Source organism: Phanerochaete carnosa, assembly GCF_000300595.1.
Source record: "Phanerochaete carnosa HHB-10118-sp unplaced genomic scaffold PHACAscaffold_6, whole genome shotgun sequence".
Classification (NCBI taxonomy): Eukaryota; Fungi; Basidiomycota; class Agaricomycetes; order Polyporales; family Phanerochaetaceae; genus Phanerochaete; species Phanerochaete carnosa.
In genome coordinates, this window is record NW_006767633.1 from 1985639 (window position 1) to 2010611 (window position 24973).

At 54.9% G+C, this 24973-nt stretch overlaps 8 protein-coding genes across 8 annotated transcripts; 5 read left to right on the top strand and 3 right to left on the bottom strand.

The window, feature by feature from the left end:
• Window positions 1-191: 191 nt before the first annotated feature.
• On the top strand, window positions 192-1837 carry PHACADRAFT_146440 (polysaccharide lyase family 14 protein). The gene is made up of 5 exons (XM_007397099.1): window positions 192-885; window positions 940-1054; window positions 1110-1181; window positions 1231-1314; window positions 1368-1837. The coding sequence occupies exons 1-5, from the start codon at window positions 321-323 to the stop codon at window positions 1576-1578; spliced, it is 1047 nt and encodes a 348-aa protein (XP_007397161.1). The 5' UTR covers window positions 192-320; the 3' UTR covers window positions 1579-1837.
• A 1637-nt stretch (window positions 1838-3474) lies between these two features.
• On the bottom strand, window positions 3475-5802 carry PHACADRAFT_258332 (uncharacterized protein). The gene is made up of 6 exons (XM_007397100.1): window positions 5137-5802; window positions 4878-5065; window positions 4647-4826; window positions 4395-4596; window positions 3744-4340; window positions 3475-3690 (listed from the first exon to the last, which is right to left on the bottom strand). The coding sequence occupies exons 1-6, from the start codon at window positions 5692-5694 to the stop codon at window positions 3592-3594; spliced, it is 1824 nt and encodes a 607-aa protein (XP_007397162.1). The 5' UTR covers window positions 5695-5802; the 3' UTR covers window positions 3475-3591.
• Window positions 5803-6162: 360 nt separating this feature from the next.
• Window positions 6163-9394, bottom strand: PHACADRAFT_174976 (uncharacterized protein). The gene is made up of 14 exons (XM_007397101.1): window positions 9094-9394; window positions 8672-8905; window positions 8458-8614; window positions 8004-8407; window positions 7875-7951; window positions 7754-7822; window positions 7579-7705; window positions 7363-7520; window positions 7186-7307; window positions 7095-7131; window positions 7004-7034; window positions 6929-6946; window positions 6722-6874; window positions 6163-6666 (listed from the first exon to the last, which is right to left on the bottom strand). The coding sequence occupies exons 1-14, from the start codon at window positions 9193-9195 to the stop codon at window positions 6637-6639; spliced, it is 1719 nt and encodes a 572-aa protein (XP_007397163.1). The 5' UTR covers window positions 9196-9394; the 3' UTR covers window positions 6163-6636.
• Window positions 9395-9801: 407 nt separating this feature from the next.
• PHACADRAFT_196902 (uncharacterized protein) lies at window positions 9802-11980 on the top strand (the record flags this gene model as incomplete). Its single annotated transcript, XM_007397102.1, has 4 exons — window positions 9802-10085; window positions 10140-10774; window positions 10837-11193; window positions 11286-11980. The coding sequence occupies 4 exons, from the start codon at window positions 9802-9804 to the stop codon at window positions 11978-11980; spliced, it is 1971 nt and encodes a 656-aa protein (XP_007397164.1).
• Window positions 11981-12999: 1019 nt separating this feature from the next.
• On the top strand, window positions 13000-13837 carry PHACADRAFT_185395 (uncharacterized protein; the record flags this gene model as incomplete). The annotated part of the gene is made up of 5 exons (XM_007397103.1): window positions 13000-13009; window positions 13045-13155; window positions 13216-13327; window positions 13386-13448; window positions 13515-13837. The coding sequence occupies 5 exons, from the start codon at window positions 13000-13002 to the stop codon at window positions 13819-13821; spliced, it is 603 nt and encodes a 200-aa protein (XP_007397165.1). The 3' UTR covers window positions 13822-13837.
• Window positions 13838-17471: 3634 nt separating this feature from the next.
• Window positions 17472-17928, top strand: PHACADRAFT_62301 (uncharacterized protein; the record flags this gene model as incomplete). Its single annotated transcript, XM_007397104.2, has 2 exons — window positions 17472-17532; window positions 17594-17928. Coding segments are annotated over 2 exons (396 nt in total), but the record flags the coding sequence as incomplete, so codon positions are not given.
• Window positions 17929-18251: 323 nt separating this feature from the next.
• On the top strand, window positions 18252-20809 carry PHACADRAFT_123568 (glycoside hydrolase family 18 protein). The gene is made up of 6 exons (XM_007397105.1): window positions 18252-18592; window positions 18657-18668; window positions 18723-18776; window positions 18841-19276; window positions 19326-19422; window positions 19472-20809. Exons 1-6 carry the CDS (start codon window positions 18273-18275, stop codon window positions 20041-20043), a joined length of 1491 nt encoding a protein of 496 aa, XP_007397167.1. The 5' UTR covers window positions 18252-18272; the 3' UTR covers window positions 20044-20809.
• A 246-nt stretch (window positions 20810-21055) lies between these two features.
• On the bottom strand, window positions 21056-24788 carry PHACADRAFT_258340 (uncharacterized protein). Its single transcript, XM_007397106.1, has 17 exons — window positions 24601-24788; window positions 24457-24539; window positions 23739-24401; window positions 23610-23674; window positions 23377-23532; window positions 23200-23292; window positions 23066-23128; window positions 22918-22970; window positions 22773-22804; window positions 22524-22702; window positions 22435-22448; window positions 22335-22354; window positions 22193-22280; window positions 22113-22137; window positions 21808-22053; window positions 21619-21738; window positions 21056-21547 (listed from the first exon to the last, which is right to left on the bottom strand). The coding sequence occupies exons 3-17, from the start codon at window positions 23887-23889 to the stop codon at window positions 21272-21274; spliced, it is 1581 nt and encodes a 526-aa protein (XP_007397168.1). The 5' UTR covers window positions 23890-24401; window positions 24457-24539; window positions 24601-24788; the 3' UTR covers window positions 21056-21271.
• Between the last annotated feature and the right edge of the window lie 185 nt (window positions 24789-24973).

The window sequence follows — 24973 nt, forward strand, 5'->3', positions numbered from 1 at the left end:
AAAGAACGGGCACTACGTTATGCCTGTCTAGCGTGAGAGGAGCAAGGGCCAAAATGGTGTACGACGGGTGGTACAACGTTACGTGCGCGCCCTTAGTCGGCGCCCTTATGAAAGCGATGCGGATGGAAAGGGCGCATCACTTCCGCTTTAAGCGGCCCAGCGCGGCCACTCCGGTCTCTGCAGCCCGTGTCCTGATCCTCCACGGACGACCACTTCGGCCTTGCAGTCTCCTGCCCTCGAGCCTTCTTAGCAGGCACTCCGACACAACAGGCACAGGCATTAATACAGGGCTGGTCCCTTGTCGCTAATCACCTCTAACCATGCTCTCCCTTGGCGCTGTCAGCCTTTGCGCGTTTCTGGTCCAGTCTGGCTTCGCCGCCGCTCAGCTTGTGTCGGCAAGCGATCTAGCCTCGCAGTACTCTCTCACGACCAGCACCAGTATACCCTTCCCTACCGCCACACTTTCCAACAACGATGCGCAATCGTTCATCGTCGACGGCTGGTCTCTCAGCAAAGGCCGCATTCAGAACGGGGCAAGCGATGTCGCGTTCGTTCAAGATCCGTTCCCGAACAACCCAGTGCCTGGCTCCAGCGGCTCATCTGGACCTGTCCTTGAGGTAACTTACCCGGAAGGCAGCTTTTCTCACGACACAGGCGGCGCGCAGCTATACTCCCTCTGGAACACAACAGATGGCTCGACATTCAATTCAATGCTGGTAACATATGAAGTTGCATTCGACGCCGGCTTTAACTGGGTCATGGGTGGAAAGCTGCCCGGATTGCGAGGCGGACTTGACCCGGACGGGTGTTCGGGTGGTACGGCAGCCAACGGGTCCAACTGTTTCAGCTCTCGTCTGATGTGGCGTAAGAGCGGAGAAGGAGAGGGTGAGCACAGCACTCGTTTTCTGCGTTTTCTGCGTCGGTGTTGACTATCTGCAGTCTACGCGTACATAATCGAGAACAACGCTCTCTGCTCTGACTCTAATGTCTTGTGCAACCAGGACGGCTTCGGTACGAGTATCGATCGCGGTTCATATAGTTTTGCTGCCGGCCAGTATGTCGCGCGTTCCTCGGAGCCATTCTTGCTATTTCCTGACGTTCGGTACCAGATGGAATCTCGTCACAATGCTTGTGCGCCTGAACGACCCTCTGGACGGATCTAACGGTCAGGTTGTCCTCTAGTAAGCCTGAACTCCCCGTGATTTCTGCCGCCAATTTAATATGTCGCAGCTACAATAATGTTCAGGCCGTTGATCAACAAGGGCTCCAGCTCCGTACAAATGATGACATCGACATTGGTGGACTATACTTCTCGTAAGTATCTCTGAGTGGTGCACGTGGCATTTGGCACGGCTGACATGATTTAGTACCTTCTTCGGCGGAAACGATTCTTCCTGGGCTACCCCCATGACGACTCATACCTACTTTCGCAATATACAGCTGTGGGGCAGTTCTGCGGCATCGAACCTCACAGGTTCGACCAATGCTGCCGCTTCGCTTTCCATCGGCCAAGCAACCAGATGGCTTCTTACGGTCCTGTCTGGTGTTGTCGCCACACTACTTGGCGGGATTATTTAGACCTGCACTCACATACCTATGGACTCTCATATGCATAGTTTCACATATCGGACTTGGAATCTCGCGTTCATACATTCGCTTTTGTAGACTGTATCATGATAAGTATATCCAAGCTCAGCCACAGATCTCCTGTAAATTTTCATGTAGCTTCTAGTTTGTATAGGTTTTCCATTGGACGGGCCTTAATACTCGTGTCCAAATGCGCATGTGTGCGTCGAATAAACACGGGACCCTAAGAGACCGCGGGTGGTTTCGCGTGAGAGCGCCACAAAGCCCCTGGCCAAATAAACAACAACAGTTGAACAAGCTGCTTAGCGGTGATACTCTCTTACTACTTCACCGTCTATCCTTACATCTTCACACAGCTCATGTCCTCGGTTAACATTGTAATTTCCCTCGCGCTTCTCTTCTACCCGCCCGGCTGATGGCTTGATAACTCGTTTTGGATAGGGCAGCTGGTGAGTAGTACCACTTAATTTGACGGAGGTGTCGCAGAGCATCACTGACTCGGACTTTGCTGGGCACAGACGGCTCGACTTCACCACAGTACTTTCCATTTCTACTGGAGGTACTGATCAGGAGACTATTCGTGCACAGTGCGGGGACCATTGCTATAGCAAATACGAAAGTCTATTGAGCCGCGAGCGACGGTACGGTCTGCGACAGTGGCATGCACTAAGTGTGTCAGAGCGGGACTGTAGCCTACCTGCTAATTCCTCTGCATCTAGCTACGGGAACGTCTCTCCGGGCAGCGACAAGGCAGTAGGAAAGGCCCACGGTTGTTACCACGTACGTGACGCGTGAGCTTGGAAACCAGCCATGCCGTCTCAAACTATAAAAAACTCTTTCCAGAAAGACCCAGAGGTCCCACTCGAACCGAACGGCTCCTGCTCAACCGGCTTTGAGCGTCAATAAGGTGAGACGAAATTAGTCATACGGCGTATCTGTCGCACGAAAGTAGCAGCCGGTATATTCGTTGCCGGCTTTGCATGGTAACGATTAAGCATTTCTCACGGATGTCAGCCTGTAGGTTCAGCAACGTTATGCCCAGACCGAAGGTTAGCAGCTGCCAAATATTGAAGAAAGAAAGGCTACGCACGAGCGGGAGCGGCGGTTGTTCATAGCCGACCATTATTGGTCCGATGAATTCTGCCACAAGGGGTTCAGAAGTGCCATCAGCTGTTCCATGCTCCATGGCTGGAGGTGTCTGGATGACTTATAGCGCAGGTACATCACAAGCTATGATATCTGCGCTTCCCGGACCATTGATGCCACCTCAGTGGTTCATGACCACCCTCCACGATGCATACAGTATCACCTGCAGTGTAAGTGAAAATACGCGCCAAGCCCATCTATCAAACACGCACTTGGACCAGTCGACGGCTCTATATTTTAAAGCTGCAAAGCGCATCTGCCCCTGCGAAAACGTGGGCAGCAAAATACTGGTGAGTTGAATGGAGGTAGGATCTGGAGCCGTTGTAGACTTGAGCTTCGTACTGTCACGCTACCGCTATACCAGGTTTTTATGCAGCAGCTGGCCTTATTCGCGAATGATTTCATGAATGCACGACAGCTCGCCACTCTGGACGAGCTTGCAAGATTTGATTCTGAGTCAATTCGGCGTGCTGGCGTGGGAAGACAATGGCGAACCGGTTACCGTAGACAGTCGTTGAGTCCTATAATTCCCTCCGCTTTGTAGTGCAGCGGTCATGACACGAGATTATGAATATCACCCTTCGCGTTCTAAGTCCAGTCCGGCCCCTGGGCCACCGGGAGCTTCCAGCTCATACCTTCAACTCTGACTGGGGATCGCAATCATTAAGCTCCTTCGTTGATGCTGCTACCTCCGCCAGCGCAAAAACTGAATGAAGTATCCATCCAACGACGAACTGAGCAGTTGTGAATTGATTCATAGTAGAATTTACAGAGATACAAGACGTAAAGGTGAAAAGAACAAGATAGTACGCGTCATGAATCAGAGCTATCCGTACCTTCAACATACACATAAGAGGATCAGCCAGAACCCTTTCCTTCTTTCGCTATCTCAACCGGCCGTTGACAGACTGGACACCGTCCAGACACATCGATGAGCCACGGGTCGACGCACGTTTTCTAGCACAAACATGAGCATTTCCACGCGGCACACAGACAGCATGGATACTCACGTGGAAGACATGCCCACAGCCCAGCAACCTCAGCGGTTGTGGCCCCTCGCCGGCATCCTCAAGTTTCAAGCGTTTTGCGTCGTCACGGGTCACCTCATCCACCTGCACCATCGAAGCATCTCCGCCTGCGTCAGCAGCTCCCGGTTCGGCCTTGGCGGCGCCGCCCGCTCTCTGAGGCTCCTCGAAGTCCATGAGGCAAATCGCACATGCGGCGCGATTTCCTTCTAGGCGGACGAATGGATAATCCCCTGACACCCAATTATCTTCCCAGGTGCGTTCGCCCTCCTTGTCGTCTTTGCTGAGATCTGGAGACTTGCCCTCTTTTTCACTCTTCTTTGATTTCCTCGACCGCCTGAGGAAGGCGAAACGGCGTTTCTTCTGTAGAGGAGGTTTAGTAGTTGGGGGATAAGTGTATGGGATCGATGGTGTCGTAGTGTCCTTTTCTTTTCCCTGGGCCTCTTCGTGAGGGGGCGGGATGTAGAGGACCAGCGGAATCTGATCGACGGTAGACTTTGGTAGCTTGCCAATCTCGTGCCTGACAGGCGTTCGCTGTACAGGATGTCGGCCAATGCAGAGGAGGAAGATGTTCCATGTCAGCTATTCGGACAATCAGCTACAAAAAGAAGATAGGTATGTAGGAGATAAACTCACATATGCTACCGGCCAGAAGATGAACACGATCAGCCCGACCAGGAATACCTCGAGGATCATGAAGTAGAGGATACAGAGAATACTGAAACTTAGCCACCACAAATGGGGCGCTGAAAAGCGGCACGTCTTGATAGACGTGTAGACGAGAATATGTGCCGTAAGGAACCATACGATGCCAAGCATATCGGTGACATTTCCAAGTCTATGTAGGAAATTAAGCGAAAATAGCTGAACACACGATTGTCGACGAACCGTGAGAGAAGAATGGGGACCTGATGTCGCTGCTCGTCATTGTTACTAACGGAATCATTCAAGCGAGTGCTTCCAGTGCTTGTACGATCTCTTTGCGAATTTCGGTTGGAATCTGACGGCCGCCCCGACCGAGCCGGGCGGCCATTTTCTGCATTGCTATCTGAGTTCCTACTTCGCGCCCTGAAATCTAGAGTCAAATCGTGACAGATATTACCGAGACTGTATGCTCACTGCAGACATCGCTTCAACTCGACACGCCAAGTCCAATACGAGTGTGTGCATCCAAGGAAGTTACGGACTATCCAAACTGCATTCCATGCACCCAGCGGACGTTCGCACGCATGCCATTCGGTTTCGCTAGGTTTTGTTGGACTCTTATGCTTGCTAGAGTATGCGAGCAGGGCCACAATGACAACAAACTGCGCGATTGATAGTGATCAGCTATCAGACGGAGATGTACCGTGGGCCAGGGGCCCACAGAGATGCGCACTTGAGCTAGCCCGAACGACAGACTCCAAACAAACGATACCAGCTTGCTCCTAACCTCCGCGTCGGGGCCCACATGGCCGAGGAACAGCAGTATTTTTCCGCGTATACCCGGCGGCACGCGGCGTTCCCGCTGTCTTGCCTGCACCCTCGCGCGTTCGAGTTCGGCCTGGAAATCCTCAGGCAGGTTCTCGAAGCCCTGTAAAATCTCTAGCATATCCTGCTGACTCCTTGGTGCATTGTCGCGCAGCCGCACGGGCGTCGGCCGCCGCGGCATGTGGTCGTGCGGTGTTTGTGCCTCGCCCGACGTACTTCCGCGTTCTGCTTCCTGCAGCGCTAGGCGCGACGTAATGTGACCTTCTGAGAGATGCGGACGGTGCGTACGCATCGACTGCCTCTGGTGGGACCGCCGCGGGATGTCCGTCAGGCCGACATCCTCGGGCAGGTCGTTCTCGGAGCGCACTCGCCTCAGGGCGTGCTCGAGCTCTGTGGGTGATGGTACCCGAGAGTCCATCGCTGTTGACATTGGCGGAGGGGCTGCCAGTTCAGGACTCTGAGGCATGCTGCAGAGCTTATGAGGTGGTGGGCGTGGTGCACTGAAGATGCTGTGCGGTAAAGTTCGATCGATTTATACCAGGCGTTACAGCGTACGTGATAATGCCGCACCAAGTCCAGCGAGAGAAGATGGAGGCAAGGCGTTTGCAAGAGCAGGCACAGCAGTCAGTTAGATGGTTAGGGGCAGGTGACCATCGTTCGTCGTCGAGAGTGAAAGACAGGCCATTCCCAACGCCCAGGCACCAATCGACATCATAAGCTAGGCGCTCGCCTATCGTTTACTAGGACGGGTGCTCTCATTTAGTTGAAATCCGGTCGACCTCATCCTACAATAGAAACGGGTTGACAAGACCATATATATGAATAACAACACAAAGTATCCAGAGACTTGGGCTATCTTGTACTGAAAAGCTAATATCTGAACCTAATAAGTTCGCGGGAAGTCCACAGCCTGCACCCATACGTGCAATGCAGGCACGATATGCTCTGCATCTCAGGCAGCAGCTTCCATTTGGCCAATACACAGGTTGCCATGTTATTTGGGAAATCGGAGCGGAGCATAACGAGCTGCCCCGTGAAGCCCGGCTTGTCTGCGTAGGGATGGCACTAGATAAAGCTCGCCACACAGGGCTATAGCAAAGAAGTATGCTGGCAGTAATCCTTTCATGATACCAAAGCAGCATGCCTCGGAGAAACACTAATAATACATCCGCTACATTTCCAGTACAGGGCGGTGAATAAGGGGCAGGCCGTCGAGGAATCACTCGGCAGGCGTGTCGCCTTGGAAAGGGTTGCGCCGAGGGGGCGGACAAGGTAGGGTTGTACTGTATGCGGATCATCGGCTGTGTTCCGAGCGGAATAGCTAGGCTGGTCTTCAATGCCGAAGTGCAAAAGGCGGGGCTAAGCATAGGCTTGTCGGAGGTCAGAGCGACGACGAAAGCGCGCTGGCTTATAATAGCTTGGTCACGACGCCAAGGCCCTATTATCAGCGGCGTCAGTATATACCTGGTGAGACGCATATATCATCGACTTGCCTTCGTTTTTCCCTCGCGAAACAGTAGCTTCATTCCTTCCTTTAAGAACTCAGGATGCGAGATAAACTCAAACGTGACCGTAGCACGGTCTCCCGTACGGAGAACGCCTTGTGGATGGTCCATTGACAGTATTCGGACTGTTTGCCGGATGGCCTGCGGCACATGCCGTCAGCACTGCCACTATGGTAGGGTGTAGGGTTCACTTACACCACAATGCAACATCGCCTGTGGTTCGAAGATTAGCATCGCGGCAGAAGCTGGCTAGGGTTCTATAAGACCCACCTGGTAGTTCTTCTGCAGCGTCGTATTGTGGCTGGACGGACATGTGAGTCAAGGGTCTCACATGTAGGGATCTGCGCGGTCAAATACGTACTAGAGGATAAGGACTTGTCCCTCGAACTGCCTCACCGCTTCTCTTTGTCATCAGAAGCTGACGGAGGTGGATATCGGGACTCAATACACACCTCGTGGCGGGGGAGCGTCGGTTTTGTGCACGATGACCATCCCCTTTCGCACAGCGGCTCGCCGAACACGCTTCAGGGCCAATGAGACGCATTGGCCGGCCTCGGCAGAATTGACTGGTGCGCTGGGACATCAAGATATGAGCGTGGATTTCACGGAAATTGAAGTAAGATGTGCACCGCTTCCGTTGTATTGACTTGATGGCCGTGCTTTCGAATTTGCCGTTGGAGTCCGGCCCAAATACTATAGCATCACCCGCTTTCAATCGGCCAGAGTTGACGATACCGTCGACTACTGTGCCAACGTATGGTACAGACCAAACTTCGGTTACGCAATACTAAGTGTGCGTAGAACAGGTCAGCCTCCGAGCTATTCCCAAGACGCATACATCACACCTCTAGTGCCTGGTCGGCCGTAAACTTCTCAGTGTCGCCCTCGCTAGGAGGTAAAAGGTTCAGGAATGTCCGCAGGAAGTCCAGGCCCTGTCCTGTCACGTTGCTTAACTGGAATATAGGACATAATCTATGCGGATGTCAGCACGCTGTCTCCCTATAACAGCTTAGCACCGACCGCTGCTTGGCAAAGACCTCGGAGATTTCGACAGCTTGCTCCATAGTCTTTACAAATACCGGCGTTTTTCTGGTATGATATATATTTGTTTATGAGAAAGACCGCAGAAGAAATGACTCACCGGCATCCCGGGCTCTTCAGTATCTTCGTAACCTGCTTGATCGTCTCGGCAAGCTTGTTTAGCGGTGTCATATCGATCTTCCCTAGATATTAGCACCCTAATCATAGCGCAAGTGTGGACAGCCCAAACCTTAGTGATGCAGACAACCACGGGCACACTTAATGCTAGCGCAATAGCAAGGTGTTCCTTCGACATCCCAATGAGCCCGGCGTTGGCGCCTACAATGAGAATAACGCAAGACGGCGCGCCGGACGTGAGTCCGTAGAGCGTGGTCTTCAGGTATCTCTCGTGCCCAGCCAGGTCAATAAAAGACACGATCTTGGCCGCTTGTATAGATATCGCCTCCCAGCTCATCCTCTCGTGGCGAATCGCCTCGGGATCGTTGGCATGCGACGACAGAGGGAGAATGGGTTCGCCCGAGGACCCAAAGCCGAGGATCTCCATGCCCACGCTCGATGTACGGCCGCTCTCGATTTCATGCTTGTGCCGGAAGAGCGAAACGCGAGCCCGTCCGCGGCCATCGTCCAACGCGCCTGGTACAAGTGAAATTTGGTGGATAGGCAACGCATATGACGGGACATACCACGTGTGAGGACACCTAAAGTGGTAGACTTCCCACTGTCAACATTGCCCACAACTGCACAGCGGACTTCAGGTGTTAACGCTACGCTGGGCGGGGGTAGTCGTAATAATAATGCGGCTCGAGGAGGACCATCCGATATTTTGTACAAAGCCGAGGTCTGTTTGAAAGTTGAGACACAGATATGACGCTCCCGACAGACAAAAATAGTGCGCACCTTCCCTCCCAGCTCATCCACTACCTCGGCTATTCGGGCGCAAAGGATGTCTACTTCCTCAGCCATGCGAGGAACACCCTGTGGTGGATCTGAGTCTCTTAGATCCCCGCCTGCAAACAGCTTATCGTGCGCCGGTCGTACACCTATACGGAACACTAGTTCTCCTCGTCTGCGAGTAAGTATGCTGGCTACGAGGTCGCGGGCTCTGCCTGTATCATTCGCAAGCAGCAATTCCTAGATAGTGTGAGCTTGGTCTAAATCCGTCTATGAAGCTTCAAGCGCACTTGTATCTTATCCTGCTCCAATGCCTCATCTATGCTTCTATCTCCCTCCTCATCCGCCGCTATAGCCTCGGTTGGGGCAGGCTCGGTCCCAACACCCGCCGCCTTAGCCTGCAACCTCCCCGCCACCCCCTTCGTGACCCTCAGCCCGCCCTGCTCAGAAAGCGTCTGTAAACGCTGCTTAACGGCCTCCCGGTGATGTATTTCGTCGATCTCGGTCTGGAAGGACCGTAGGCTAGTCATAGTGGCGAACGGATGCTAAAGGCGTAGTGGATATCCGGGAAAGCGCCGCACTGCGAAGATATATATATATATGTGTATATCGGCGGGAAGAGTACCAGTACGGAGTGAGTCAGATCTAGTCAGAGTGGAATTTCACACGGTTGTAAGTCCTTGGTGGCTGCTTGCGCAGCAGTCGAGATGGCGATGCAGAAGAGAGAGCGTCGCGAGTCATGTCTGGTTCGAGCGACGTCAGCTCCGCCAATTCGATCTGTTCGTCCTATGATGAATGAGACTTCTCCACTCTCACTATGGAAAGCCAGATAGGCCCATTGGCAACGAAGAACACAATTTAAACGAAAAGGCGGCGTCGAACTAAGGGCTGAACTCGGCGTAGGGCGTCGTCTCGGGACTCTCGGCTGTGCCTCCACAGAGCGAAATGGGCGCTCTTCCTTGGAGACATTGATGCGCCATCAAACTCTACCACGCGTCGGTGTCACGTGATTTTCCCGCTGCACGTTGTACCTTGCCCTTGGAGCTGCTTGCGCATAACCTTAGTCGTTAATCTCACCCTTACGTTATTTTTGGCTTGTCATGTCTGAGACAAGAGCAGGCCACCCTCATCCAACCATGTCTATAGTTGGCCTTCCTGTGGGCGCGCTCGATCCCGCTCAACCGGCGCGGCTGCTCAGCTCCCCCGGTTCGAAACTGTCTTTCGCCACCTTCCATCCTCTTACAGCATCCTGTGGTCTTCAGAGAGCGCAGTTAAGAGGGGATGAGCTATGCAGCAAGAAGCGCGTCGTTATCGAGACGTTGCCGGCTGGCGAGAGCTTCTGGAGGTGGATACCGCGAGCAAAGGGCATGGAAAACGCAGATGACGAGGGCGAATGGCCGAGAGTTGTGGACATATGTGGGTAAGTGCTAGGGTTATCGCAGGGACTGGTTCATGCTCATTTATGCTACGCTAGACAGCTTGTGATGTGTTCACAAGACCAGTGGGATATTCACAAGCTGGACCCAGAGTACGACTGTACAGTACAACCTGCACCTACGCTTTCTACTATAACGCGTCGTTCGTCAAAGACAACCAACGGTGCACCACAAACGCTACCTGCTAAGGCAAAGCGACCCTACGTCGAGGACTCTTCAGACGAGGATCTGCCCATGCCTGGCAATATCAAGAAGAAGCGTCACGCCCCCGTAGAACAGGAGGCTGAAGGCGACAACGGCTATGACGACGACTTTAGCGACTCTGACGAGGAGGTGGAGATGATGGTCGAGAATGTGGCTAGTTTTACGGCCGCTCGAGAGGCTCGCCGGAAGAGAACAGAAGAGAACCGCAGGAAACGCAGAGAGAAGCTGGCCACGACGAAGACTAAGCAGACTCAGAGCCCTAATGAAGTTCAAGACTTGAGCATGCTCGACCTTACCATCACCGACACCCAGCCCACCGAGGAGACCCAGCCGTCACCGTACTCGAACCCGTCGTATGCTTCGCAGCTTCCCTTGCACACATCACAACCTCCGCATACCGGCACCGGACACCCTACGAACACCGCAGAAGACTACACTGGTGGAACCCGGCCCAATAAGCGCCAAAGACGTGAGCCAGCATGCGTTGCCCTGTGTTTTGTCGAGCTGATACAATATTGCAGAACATCGCAGGTTCAGCACATTCAAATTCTGATGTCATTTTCATTATCGGTCTCGAGGCAGTCGGCTCGCAAATGTCAGATTCTCCACCCGCAGGCGACGGCAGTAGTAATCCCCCCGTCTTCAAACGTACCCGTGACACTCAGGATGTCCCTCCGTCCAAGCGCCCTCGCCACACCCAGTCGCCGTCAAGCATGCGACAAGAGTATGCGAAAAAGAAATCTGGTCATGAACGATTTAAGCAGGGGAAGTATAACGAGCGACTAGAGAAGATGCGGCAAGAGCGCGAACGTATTTTTGCGGAGACGCTGCGTGCTGAGATGCCTCCGGGGTGGCGCAGCACTGGTAGCAGTACCTCTAGCACGACCAGTTCGTTTTTTTAAACCAGTGTACTGTTTCCTGTGCACGCTAACGCAAATTACCTACTGTCCTAACCGACACTTTGCCGTGTGCACCACAAGATGAGCCGCTCCCAGAAGAAGACCCCATAAGCCTAGAGGAAAAAATTCGCCGCATGAAGGAGATAAACGAGTATGAACGCGAGCGCCGTGAACGTGAAGAAGCTCAGCGGAGAGCAGAAGCTGCAGAGGCGGAGAAGAAGTACAAGCAGGAGGAGGCTCTCCGCCGCGAGCGCGAAAAGACAGAACGCCTGCGTCAGGAACGCGAGCGGAAAGAGGAGCAGCGGTGGAAGCAGCAGCAAGAAGAGAAGGAACAGCGGAGGCGGCAACAGGAGGGAGAGCAACGGCGGCAACAGGAGGAGCGCTACTCCTATGGGCCCTGGACGACACAACGCGCCTTGGAACGCTACAAGACCCTTGCGGAGGCGTTCGATGCCGTACAGTTCTCACTTGAGAATCCCGTCTCGTTCGGTGCCGTGCCATGGCCGGTGCTGCATAAGCCTTCGAGATTCACGGTCGAGGATGTCGATTGGACGGCCGTCGAAGCCTTCTTTGCCGCCGTACGCACGCACATGCGTGCCGCGGACTACAAGACTTTCGTCGAGAAGGGCCACCGTCGCTTCCATCCCGACCGCTGGCGGGCGCGGCGCGTACTACAAAGCGTCGAAGACGATGAATTGCGCGCATGCCTCGAGGTCGCGGCCAACACTGTCGCACAGGCAATCACCCCGCTCTGGAGAGAGGTGAAAAGCACGTGATATGATTATTTATTGACCACACTATTGAATGTAGGATACGATTGCACACTTCAATCACACATCATCTATCCATAGATCCGAGCCTAGACTCAATCATGCACTATAAATCTCTAATGAACATTCTTGTATCACCATTCGTTCACTCCTCAACATCAGGGCGCATTCACCTCATCTGTGAATCTCAGAGCAATATGTCAAGCCACTATAGACGAAGATAACCTGTTCAACAATAGCCTAAGAATACCATGGGGATTATAGCTGCTAATAAGTCATCGCATGTATGATACGGATTATCCAACATTAATTACCTGTAGAACAGACCAGATTAAGCACGTACAGATCCATTCCTTCTCACCCCCAAGACAGGCAGCAGGCCAATCCATCATGAGTGTGTTCGACGTACGTCTCAAAATATCAATGTATGCCTCAATCATTGTCAAAACGACACTGTCCGTGGGGCGTTGGGGTTTTAGTGTCCACATACATAACCCTTCTTGGCTTTCTACTACCAACGGCTTGTTTCTCATCCTTTGTTCCAATGCCTTCGAACCCGACGCTGAGTATTCTCATCACGCTCTTACTTCTGTTGCAATACGTGGTGAAAGGGCGACTGCTCGTGATCAACACACCGTGTGCCAAGTATATCTCAAGATCGCCAGTATCACTAACCTCTATCTGCTCGCAGCGCGGCCGTCATAGAATGTGTCCCGACGCAGATTATCTGGTTCAATGGCCAAGGTGTGTGCCTGCGCATTACTTTTTCACTGGCAGCTCATGCAGAGCTTGGTTGTATTATTCGTAGCCCCCTATACATTGGTTAGTCCTCCTGCACCTGCATGTCGCGTCGAAGAACTGATAACTATTTCATGGCTTCGGCAATAGTTGTGAGTTGCTAAGACTTGTATCTTTATCGCCTCAGGGCTTAATATATCTACAGCCTGCAGGTTATAAATGCGGCCTATACCGTTGTCCAACAGTATGACGGCCTTCTGGAAACAAGCATTACTTGGTCAACAAACATGTGGGCCGGTATGTACGGTCTCATATCTCACTTCGACTCGCAGGAACGGCACGTCGATCCGTAAACTCCGTTTCAGATACAAGCGTCGTCTTCACTGTAGTCGACAGCACAGGGGCTCATGCTCAGAGCTCGTCTTTTACTGTGGAAAGCGGCCGTAAGCAGGCTCGTAAATAATCGTCTAATGGCCAGATTACTCAGCTTCAGTTTTGTTTAGCGGATAATTCATGTGTCTTAGTGGTGTCCCCCTACGATTTCACTCAACAGGGTATGGGTTACGGGGTAACTGGTGTCTCGAGTCTTCCTCGACCGATGGGCGGCCGGATCTCGTGCGTCTTCTATTAGGGTCAATCGTCTTCTTAACCTTTACTCAACGATTTTTGACAGCATTTCCCCTCGCTCAACATATGCTGTCCTGGCCGCAATAGCCAGTCAGAGCATTGTTAGCGAGTGAGTCACTTCCTGGCCAGTGACCATGCTCGCATAGTAGTTGCTAATTGATCTTTCTACCTACAGATCATCGCCTTCTGGTGATCCCGTCCCCAGCGGTGTCATTGTCGCTGGGGTAGTGGCCGGGGTCGCAGCCATAGCACTAGCATGCTTCGGTGTTGCCCACTGCCGAACATATGGCCGCACGGCCCGACTATACGCCCCGGCGCCCGTCGAACTGGTGCCGTCCTCTGGCCCACAATATGCCAGCGTGATAGACGGCTGGCGAACCGAAGAAGCAGGTGATTCTGACGAACAAACACTGGGAAGCCTGTCAAGAACTAGTACTATCGTCTCGCTGCGGCGAGACGCCATGACGCCCTGGCGACCGTGAGGAATTGTACAGTATGTCGTCGGATGCCCTCTTTTTTTCATCACAGAAGTTGATCGCAGGGAACTGCCACTTAGGAAACCGCAGGCGACCATCACGCTTTGTCTTGTGTGGGAGGTGCTGTCAGATGCGAGATCACTTCTTTCCACTCTTCCCTGAAAACTCATCGCGACATGTTTCCTGTCATATTGAGAGCAACCGTTGAAGAGCTGCGTTGTGCGTCGAGTTTCTGCCCGGTGGATACACCAAGGTTCAGAAGAGTGGTCGTACTAAACATAACTTGCTCCACGTCTGGTACGATTTGATTGTAGAATGAACTTAGTCCGCAAATGCATCCTATGACAAGTTGAGCGCACCCGGATCGCACAGTGCATAGTACAAGGGTTTAAACTGTATTTCCCCTCATCTACCATAGCTCTCCTCCCGCCCGACCTCCCTCACCGACGCGCACGCATCAGGCGATGTCACGCGTATTGGCACCACTCTATCCCGTTACACTGCCTCAAAGGGGCCTTAGACCGCGTCCGTGCACTCGCATCGTACTACGTAACAACCGTGGACAATGCAGCTCTGTTTAGTTCTGCCTCCATTTAACCATCATTAATCCATCAACGAAGCCTGCCACTCAGCGGTCTTACTACTAGAGGATTATTGTCAGAATGCTGACATTGCTCAGTCATCCACAAGCTCCGGGTCCGCTTCTAGTTCAACTGGCATGTAATCTACTAACGAGTGTGTCATGAAGTCGCGTATAACGCTGTGCGTGTGATACGACAATACCAGATTTGGGTCCGACTAGATATGTCGGCCGTGGGGTCTGAGACCTGAGAGGCTGGGTCGCGCGAAGCGTTCGCGCCACCGTGACGAACGCCACGCAGCCAGAACACTGCTACTGTGCTGCCCCGGAAAAAGATAAGAAAGCAATGGTTTCCTCACATCCCCTTCGAACCTAATAGCTATCGGCTCGAAATGTACGCAACCCAGTAGTGGTAACCAGACACCAGGATGTACAGATCGCGGAGCTCTGAGTTGAAACAGCGCTTGGTCGCATGATCGTTGCCTAAAGTTAGCCATATTGTAAGTGAAGGAACGTTCACCTAGTCATGCTAGCTTGCCAAACTTCCCAACAAAAGCATCCTTCGGAATGTACATGACGACGGCCTTGATACAGCGACCCTCGGCATCCAGAGTAGTAGGAAGCTCATGTCGTCGGCTGTGCTCCTCTTGATCAATATTATCGAAGCCGATTTCGGAAATGTCATTTATAGAATGTACGAAAACAACTGGTCCCATTTGAAGCGACTCGACGGGCAGCTGGACCTCCCAGCACATCGGAAAGTCTACCCACTGGCACAATCCTTTCAGGGTCACGTGACGCCGAGAGTGTTCAGAAAGGCGTCGGACTCGAGAAGGCGTGCCCTTTTTTCAGAGAATTCTTTTCGGACGGCTATGCGCTGACCTTCACGATGTCAGGTATTGGCAACTTTAACGCAAGGTCGGCCTCTTTCGCTCTCGCCCGGCGTGGAGTTCCTGATCAGGATAGGCGGCGACGCCACGCCCAGCAGGACGAGTCCCGCTACGACTAATCCAGAATTCCAGCGACCACAGGACTGGACATCCCAAGCACTAGCGTGCAAATTAGGGCCAGCATCAGGAAAACAGCATACTACTATGCGGCTATCTCTAGCCTGGTCGAAGTTTCTATATCCAACAGGTGCCAGGCACGAAGGTAGCCGACAGGGCCGTTCAGGTATGTTTCAGGCGTGCTCAGTTTGTAGAAGTGCCGCGGCGCCCGTGTCTAGCACCATCAGCTACTTGATAGCGGGTGACATGCTGAACTATGTATCTTCGATAGGGACGTTAACGGGACAACACACAGACCATGAAACGACGGCGACAATGGGCAATTGCAGCATGAAAGACGGCCAAGAAACACGACATGTTCTCATGTGCTCATTGTGATAGCGACCGCGGTGCCCGCTTGTCGCAGGCGAGGCACATGTAGAACAAGGTTAACTGTTGGCTACCTTGCACCCCAGGCTGTCGTTCGCAAATGCTATCTAGTGCGTGTTTGTTCATTTCCTGGCGTAATGGATTTCATGGCCTTCCATATTCGCATCGTGCAGACGTCGTCCAGAGTGTGCGTTCCCGTCCTTCGTCCATGCCCTCTTCACACCCTCTTTCATCTTCTGTCGACGGCATGTGCGCCTTGAAATGATGCTTCGTGTCTTTGTGGGTCTCTACGTCGTTGTATTGCTTCTGCAGTTCAATATGGTGGGCCCACAGCCCATCTCAGTGAATAGATCGTATGTCCTTATTCACCTTGAGCTTGAGAAGAATTGTTGATTGGGACACCTATCTGTGCAGCAATAACGTACAACTATGTACTACAACATTGCTTGAGCGGCAGGGCGACCAGGGTACGATTCCTCACTTTTACTCAAGTCTTTGTCGCGACGTAGAAGTTTACAGACCACTCCCTTTTCTAGCTCCGTTTGTCCTGGTGAATTATAGTGGGAACTATCTCCCAGTTACTTCTTTCTGACACGCTCCATCTGCCCCCTCTGTTCCCCAGCTGTGGGTATCTACAATATCCCTTTCACACCACTGCTTACATCATTCTACTACCCTCAGCTTGCAAGAGCCTGGAGCCGGGGGAACCAAGATCCAGACGATTTCCGGTATCATGGCGAGTCCTTTTTCGTGGACAGCCGATGTTGGTGCCTGTCAGCATAGTCGACAGTCTACTTTGCATACCTTCATGTTTGCTTCATATTTCATCACTACCTCAGGTACGAGTTGGCGACTCAGGTGCTCATCTTGGACGACCAACAGCATCGGACTCATGTATCAGTCCGCTGCAGACGCTAGGCAGCTGGTGTGTTGCTTCAGTGTACACTGCTTAAGTTACAACCACCAGCCTGAATCGCGAATAGCAGGACACCCGCACTTCCAACTTTGCAGATCGCGGAGGTTTTCACAGTAACCATATGACCTGTGGTTTCGTGGAGAAATAACACTCAGTCGCATGATCATCACTTTTGTATGGCACAAACTTAGCCACGTCGCCCGTTCCAAGGAGCCAGCGAAGAAACGTGTACTTGGTCATGCTTTGCAGACATCTCGACGGAAGCGCGCGATGGAGTTACTTCGCGAGACAGCCAGCCTTCTCCGAACCCGACGTACTACCATTATTATGCCGACTCAAGCGCATATAAGCACCGCAGCGCGATTTTGTCGCGTTTGACTCAAGTCTACACCCTAACAATGAACAAGCTTGCCCTGTTCGCTGCCCTCGCCGGACTGGCCGCCGGCGCTCTCGCGCAATCCCCCGTCTGGGGCCAGTGCGGTGGTACCGGATGGTGCGCCACGCCGCTTCGCCGTACCAATATATCACGTCCATTCTGACGGCGCGTGTCTAGGGCGGGTGCCACGACCTGTGCCTCCGGCAGCATCTGCACGGTCTTGAACCCATGTCAGTACTAGTGTGTCTCCTCGGGGGCCAAGTTCCGTGTTCCTCACCGCGCGTCCTAGACTACTCGCAGTGCGTCCCGGGCGCCGCCAGTGTGTCCACCGCCTCGGGCACGCCGACCACCAGTGTAGTGCCACCGCCCACGGGCTCTTCGACCTCGACGAGCGCCGCGCCAGCGCCCACCGGCTCCCAGATCCGTGCGGACGACGATCCCGTGTACCACTTCTACCTGCAGAACGACGGTGAGCACACCACCACGTCGTAGCGCACATGTGCGCGCTAACCGCCAAAAAATTGCGCAAGGCGGCCAGCCGGTGCTGGGCCCCGAGTCGTCCTCGGGCTACTTCGACATCGCCGGCGGGACGATCCAGCTGACGGACGGCTCGGGCCTGTACCTGAACGTGCAGACGGACGCGACGCCGTCGTACAAGCCGCTCACGTTCAACACGACGGCGGCGACGACGGACTGGGCCCTCGAGGGCGACACGATCATCACGAGCGACCCGCGCGAGCTGAACTTCCTCGCGTGCGCGACGAGCGACCCGAACGTCTACACGTTGTATTTGCAATACGGGAACGACCAGCCGGACGGCGCGTCGTGCTCGCTGCAGTCGCTGCATCTGCCGTGCTTGTGTTGAACGCGATAGTTGCGCGTGGAAATATATCTTTGTCGTCTTGTTTGTTGCAAGATTATCTTTGAAAGACTCACTCGCTCGGTGCTCGTGTGCGAATGTGAACGAAAATGGACTCCAGCGACCACGCTCATGTAATCTCAGCACTCCATAAGGAGCTCCATCAGCCACTGGCGACAGTAAAGGGGAAGGACCTGGAAGAACGCGACGAAGGACGCAACTGAGGGAGCGCGTCGAGGAGGTCGCTTGTTACCTTCGGCAGAGAGATGACGCAAACCGTGGGAAGAAAATGACTTCATATCAGAGCCGGAAGCGAATTTAGGTGCAAGGAGACGCGGTCGTCAGCGCCGATGGCTGCGTACGAACCTGTCCCGACCGACGAGCAACAAGTGAGCCCCGACGGCTCACCGACACCCACAAAGCCTGCACGCAGTAGACTCCTGAAGCTCTCGAAGCCGCTCCTCGTCCTCGCTGCCCTCTGCCTGACCGCGCTCGTGTCCTACAAGGCCGGCCAGTGGTCTGTGGAGCGCAGACCTCCGTTCGAAGACGAGAGACCAGCGGTCGCAGAGACCCATCCTACGGCAGCGCAAGACACGGAGAAGGCCGTTGCGAGTTCTATTGTGAACGACACCGCGGAGATGCCTGGAAACGGAAAGTACAGTGTCGGCTAGTGAGTGCCTTTCCGCAGTTCTCGGAGTGAGTCACTGGTACTCACGCCCCCCGTACGCCCCCAGCTTTGTCAACTGGTGAGCCCGCCGCTCCCCTAATTGTCCTCGGAACTGCTCTGAGACCGCTTGCAGGGGCATCTACGGCCGCAAATTCCCACCGCACAAGATCCCCGTGCAAGATTTGACGTGCGTCGGACAGGCCCGCGCAGCCTAAACGCTTTGCTCATCTCTTCGCTCGAACCCCCTCCAGGCACATCCTCTACGCATTTGCAAACGTGCGGCCCGACAGCGGCGAGGTCTTCCTCTCGGACACCTGGGCGGACCAGGAGATCCACTACGCCGGGGACTCGTGGGGCGACACGGGCAAGAACCTGTACGGCAACTTCAAGGCCATCTACAAGCTCAAGAAGGAGCACCGCCACCTCAAGGTCCTCCTGTCCATCGGCGGCTGGACGTACTCGCCGTCCTTCCATCCCGTCGTCGTCAACCCCGCGCTGCGGTCCAAGTTTGTCGCGTCTGCGGTGAGGCTGCTGGAGGACAACGGACTGGACGGCCTGGACGTGGACTATGAATACCCGTCAGACGAGGCGCAGGCCCGGGGGTATGTCGAGCTGCTACGGGAGATGCGGCACGCTTTGGATCGGCACGCGGCCAAGAAGGGAGCGAACTATCGATTCCTTCTAACGGTATGTGGGCCTTTCCATTGTCGGTTCCCTCCGTCTGAAGGCTTCTTAGATTGCTGCGCCTTGCGGCCCTGACAAGTATAGGAAGCTGTTTGTCCGAGAGATGGACGCGGTCTTGGACTTCTGGAACCTGATGGCATACGATTTTTGTAAGCGTCCTGTCTGTTATCACCTGCTAGTACTTACAGATATGCGCAGCTGGATCCTGGGACAGCATTGCGAATCATCAGGCAAACCTTTTTGGAGGCCCGCTCAGCGCATCAGAAGCAATAGGCTGGTACATTGCCCAAGGCGTGGCGCGCGACAAGCTTGTCATGGGCATACCCGTCTACGGCCGCTCCTTTGCGAACACCGACGGGCCAGGGGCACCCTTCCAGGGCATCGGACAGGGCAGCTGGGAGGCGGGCGTGTACGACTACCGCGCGCTGCCGCTGCCGGGCTCGTACGTGCTGCAGGACGACCAGGCGGTCGCGAGCTGGGCGTACCACTACCAGACGCGGGAGATGGTGAGCTTCGACAGCGAGGCGGTGGGCGCGGCCAAGGGCGCGTGGATCGGGCGCGAGGGCCTCGGCGGGAGCATGTTCTGGGAGCTCTCTGGCGACAAGAACGGCGAGCGCGAGGACATGGAGCGCGGGCCTGGCAAGGAGCCGCAGCCTGGCCGGAGCCTCGTGGCGACCGTGAAGGAGGCCATGGGCGGGCTGGACAAGAGCCCGAACTGGCTGGAGTACGGGGGAAGCCAGTTTGACAACATGCGGAACGGGATGGAATAAAGGGCGATATTGATGAGACACTTTGTACTTGTACATGTTCTTCGAATGATGGTCGTTAGCAGGTCCGCGTCCGGACGCTTCAACAAGAACAAAACTCCGCGACATGGGGGCGAACGACGACACCTTCCGGATCGGGCGACGGGAACAGCGGCTTCCTGCCGCATATGGCAGGTCTGTATGTTTGCCTCCCACGCCTTGTTCGAGTTCTGCTCGAGTCCCAGCTCGTCGCGTCGGCGACGACCTCGAGTCCCTGCTCGCGTCGGCGACGACCTCGAGTCCCTGCTCGCGTCGGCGACGACCTCGAGTCCCTGCTCGCGTCGGCGGCGACCTCGAGTCCAAGACCCAGTCCCGCTGCCTCTCTGCCATTATGTACAAACGAGTGTTGTGCACCGCGCTGTGAGAGCACTAGGACACATGCGCTGTGCCAGCGCGCACTTCCAACTCAAACAACGATACATGCGCTAAACACGCGCTGCGCAGAACCCCTCTGTCAGCCTGCAAGTGCCTCCTGGCTGCACCGGACGACGGCGCCAGCGAGGGCCCACCCAGTTCGCCGCACCACGCGGCAGCCTCGCGGACGCGCGCAAACTTACGCTGTCGCAGCGTCGCCTCGTGGCCGCCGTGGACGGCGGAGAGGCCACAGCAACCAGCGAGGCAATTGCTGTCCATGGGCGATGCGTGCCACCGACGACCACGAGGCGCTGTACGTCGAGAGGAACATCTGCCACGCGCGTCCGGTCAGGCAAGCGGCGCCTGCGATGACGACTGTTGTCCCCAGGTCGCCGAAACTTCCGTGTAACTCAAAATGTGGCCCCGGCGTACGCCGCCCCAGCAGATACCGGAAGCGAAGGAAAGGACTGCGGCACGTCGAGCAAGCTTTGGAGCAATCGAAGATACAGTTATATTGACGATCAGCAGCGTTAGATACACACATAATACTACTCAATTGCGGCCGTCCTTTGAAGGCCGGCCAAAGCATACCGTTGAATACACGAAAAGGTTCGATAGAGTTGTGGGGTGGGACGGTCGGAAATCGTGTCATGAGCAGGTCGTAAGATAGCGTAAAGACGTCGTAAGATAAGCGGGAGGGTTTCGCGGGAAGGTGGGGGGTATCGGCGTCGTCGGACCCCATGCTGGGCATAGCTGCGTCTGCCACAGCGGGGCTGTTCAGGACTGGCACGCCACGTTCTACTGCGAGGCTGCAGCGATCAATGCCCGGCAACGCGGTTTACATCGACATCGCACGTCCCTTGCCGACATCGTGGTCCATGACGCGGATCGTCGAGCGGCCGCGCGCGGCTAGCTCTTCCTGGCCGTACGTATCCGGCTCCGGTTCGAAAACCTTCTCGGCGCGGACGTAGCTCACGACCCGCGGGCTCTTGTGTGTGAAGCCGGCGAAGGCAAGCGCCTTGCGCACCTCGAGGATCTCGTGTCCATGCACCTTGTCTCGCAGGAGCGGATCGCGTGTAGCGTCCGCCGGCGCGCCGTTTGCTGGCGCGAGGGGCTGATCAAGGTTGCCGGGTACACGTCAGTCACGACAATGTGTGCGCGGCAAGAAATCAAAACGCGACGCACCTCAGCAGGGATGTCGTCGTCGAAATGACGTGTATCCTCGGGGTGCTGCAGATCGGGGCGGTAGGGGGCGGCGTACTTGTGGATGCTCTCCCAGTCAATAGCCCGGAACCAGGGGTGGGCCTGAAGCGTGGTGCCGTGCGGCAGCGTTTAGACTGTGAATGAGTGATCGAAATAAGTTTAGCTGCTCACCTTGATGAGATAGGCACCGTCCACGCTCCCGTTAGCACCGGGCTGAGCCATGAAACCACTTCGCCTCGCGGTCACGATCATAGAATCTGGGCGATTGGTCGACGATGAAGCCTGTGAACCTAACCTGTCCTCTGGCTCGCACAGCAGCTGTTGCATGAGATCAATCGCTTCGCGGGATACTCGAGGACGAGATGGAAATTTGAGCGACTGTTTCCAGTTGAGAATCTTCTGCCTCGTGACGTGGCGCTGCAGGTGGAAGTAGACGGTAAGCTCGTGTATCACCGCTATGAGTAATTGCGACGCACTGAGTTGCTGACGAACGGCGGGAACCTGCCACGACGGCATCTTAGCGGGAAGCGGCGGTTGACGGATGGAATTAGCTCACCCGTACAGACACTCGAACATGATCACACCCAAGCTCCACCAATCACACGAGTACGTATAGCCATGGCCACGGATTACCTCCGGCGACACTGTAGTCGGAAATTATTGAATGAGTGGGCAGGCAGCTGTGAGTGCACACGCACTGTAGGAATTTGTGCCGCAACTGCCGTGGAGCGATGACGCATGTATCGGCAGACCGTTAGCAACGCTGCACAATACTGGAAAATCCCGACAATGACTTACACGGAGTATGCAAGCTGCCGGTGCCGCGCACAGGGCGAGTGGGAATGAGATGCTGGTCGGACAATAATGAGGGTGGACAGCCCGCTCACCTTCCTGCCGTGCTTCTCGCGCCAGGTGAAGATGCCGCCCTGGCCGTCTCCGCCCCCCATAAGCCGCTCGACCTCCTTGCGATCCAAACGCCGCGTCCGCGTTCCATCGGCAGGGCCCTGGCTTGACTCGAGGTCGATCCCGTACTTGTGCAGCAGGTGCAGGCGTTGTTGTTCGTAATCTGCCGGCGCGCACGGAGAGACTTGTCAGCACAGCACGAGGACCGCGATGCGGGACCGGCAGGCACTCACAAGTGGTATCATGCGCCCAGTGCAAGTCCGTCCTGCAGGCGTGTGCGGCGCCGGGAGCGGAACATCTCGTTAGCGACGCAACAACGCAGAAAGCAAGTGGCAAAAAAGGGCAAGGTGGAAAGCAAGCCGGTCGGAAGGGACTTACGCAAGCCCAAAATCGCTCAGCTTGATATGTCCATCAGGATCAAACAAGAAATTCTAGGGGGCGAAAGATATGTCAGCTTTCGAAATGTCGGAGCGCGGCATGAGCCCAGGCCCGGATGGAAATTAACTGGACCCGCCGGAGTACCCACATCCGGCTTAATGTCACGGTGGATGAAACCGAGCTTGTGGCATTGTTCGATGGCCAAGACCATCTATGGGACGACGCATCACCGACCACGTCAACGGGGACTCCATGGACGCTAAAAGAGCGCAGGCCACTTGCCTCAGCAACGTAGAACCGCGCGAAATCTTCCTCAAAAATGTCACGCTCGATGAGAAGATTGAGGAGATCGCCGCCGCCCATGTATTCAAGAACCTGACAGATATGAAGTGATATATTAGATAGGGAGTTTGATATGTTACTCCAATGTTGGAAAACAACAAAGGAAGATCCACTCACAAGGTACAGGTGGTCACGGTCTTGGAAACTGTAATACAGTCTGACAATCCAGTCCGCCCCATTGGGTGAGCTGACGAGCGACGCCGATTTTAGAACGTCGCGTTCAGCGCGGACATGACCTTCTTGTCCCTTGCGCAGCATGTCAGTCTTCCGGAGCTATGGGGCGACAGAGGCTTATTTAGCACAAGGGACAGCATCTAGAAGCCGCCGCGTAGACGAGGAATGATCCTTGCCTGCTTCATCGCAAAAAGCTGGCCCGTCGAACGCTCACGAACAAGAGACACGACGCCGAAAGCACCTGAAGAAAGCACATGCCGGCTCAGGTGAGGTCTAGCCGAACTCGCCGCAAAAAATGGACGGACCGTGACCAATGGTCTTTAGCTTGGTGAACGCGCTGGCGTCCACCTTGCGCCTGAGCTCGCGAAGGTATTCGGTCTCATTCTTCCGCCAGCGCGTGCGGAGATACTCCTTCTGCGCTTCGCTGAGGCCCATCTCCACCATGTCCTTCTCCATGGCAAGCCGCCTTTGCTCCCGCGAAGGTGTCTGACGGAAGAGTGGGAAGTACAGGTTCTCGAAGTAGATGCGCGCCGCAACAGCTTTTTCCAAGGTTGCCAGAGATGGGTTGATCGGTCGAGGGGGAAGCGGTCTGCGCGGGAGCGTGGAACGCGCTTCTGGATCTTGTAAGTCCTTCCCATCTTCCTCCGGGTTCTCGTGATGAACAGGAAGACCAGCTGTCCAACGTAATGAAGAGTTGCCTGGCTGACCGGCGGGAACCTGGGTGGGAGCGCGCGGAGTCATGGGGGACGTAGAAGTCAGCTGTACGTTCTCTTTGGCCGCGGTTGTGATAGTCGAAGACGTGGGTGTGCTAAGGGCAGGACCATTGACTACGCGTAGCGGGGGGAGCTCCCTATCCGGTACAGTCAAGGTGCTCTGAGTCGGTTTAAATCCCCCGACAACTTCGTTCACGGCTCTCGCCTGGTTGAGCTTGCGTAGACGATTCTTGATAGGATCTGCCCATCTGGGATCTGGAAGAACATCAGCGGATGTGCATGGCGTTCGGCGAGCGGTGACAGGCCGAACCTCCCAGTTTTCCCTGACCCTCGGGCCCCCAGCGCGAGAGGAGAGCCTCAGCTTGCTCTGCATCAGACGCGTGTACCAGATGTCTGCGATATTCGTTTATTGAACCGTCTGATCATATGCTAGCAGAGTGCTCCCAAGACATACATGAAGCCTGTGGGTTTAGATACCATGTCCTTGCTAATCCGCCGTGCTTTTAGATTCTTCGGAGGCGGGGGGGAACTAGTAGGCGGAGGTGGAGGGAGAAGAGGAAGCTCCTTCACGACCGAGACATCATCCGGGGCTATGTCCTCATAGCGTGGACCAGCGACGGGTTCCGCGTTCTGAGCACCGCGCCAGAAGAGACGGGACGGAGAAGAAGCAGACGGTACCAACGAGAGGAGATCGTAGAAACCTTTGTGAAGGAGTGTGCCACCGCGGAGGGTGCTGCTCTGTTCCTCAAAACCCTGGCGAGAGAGCGGGGGTGGATAAGGATAAGGAGAGACATAAGCATCGTACGGATACGCGGCGGGCATGCCCA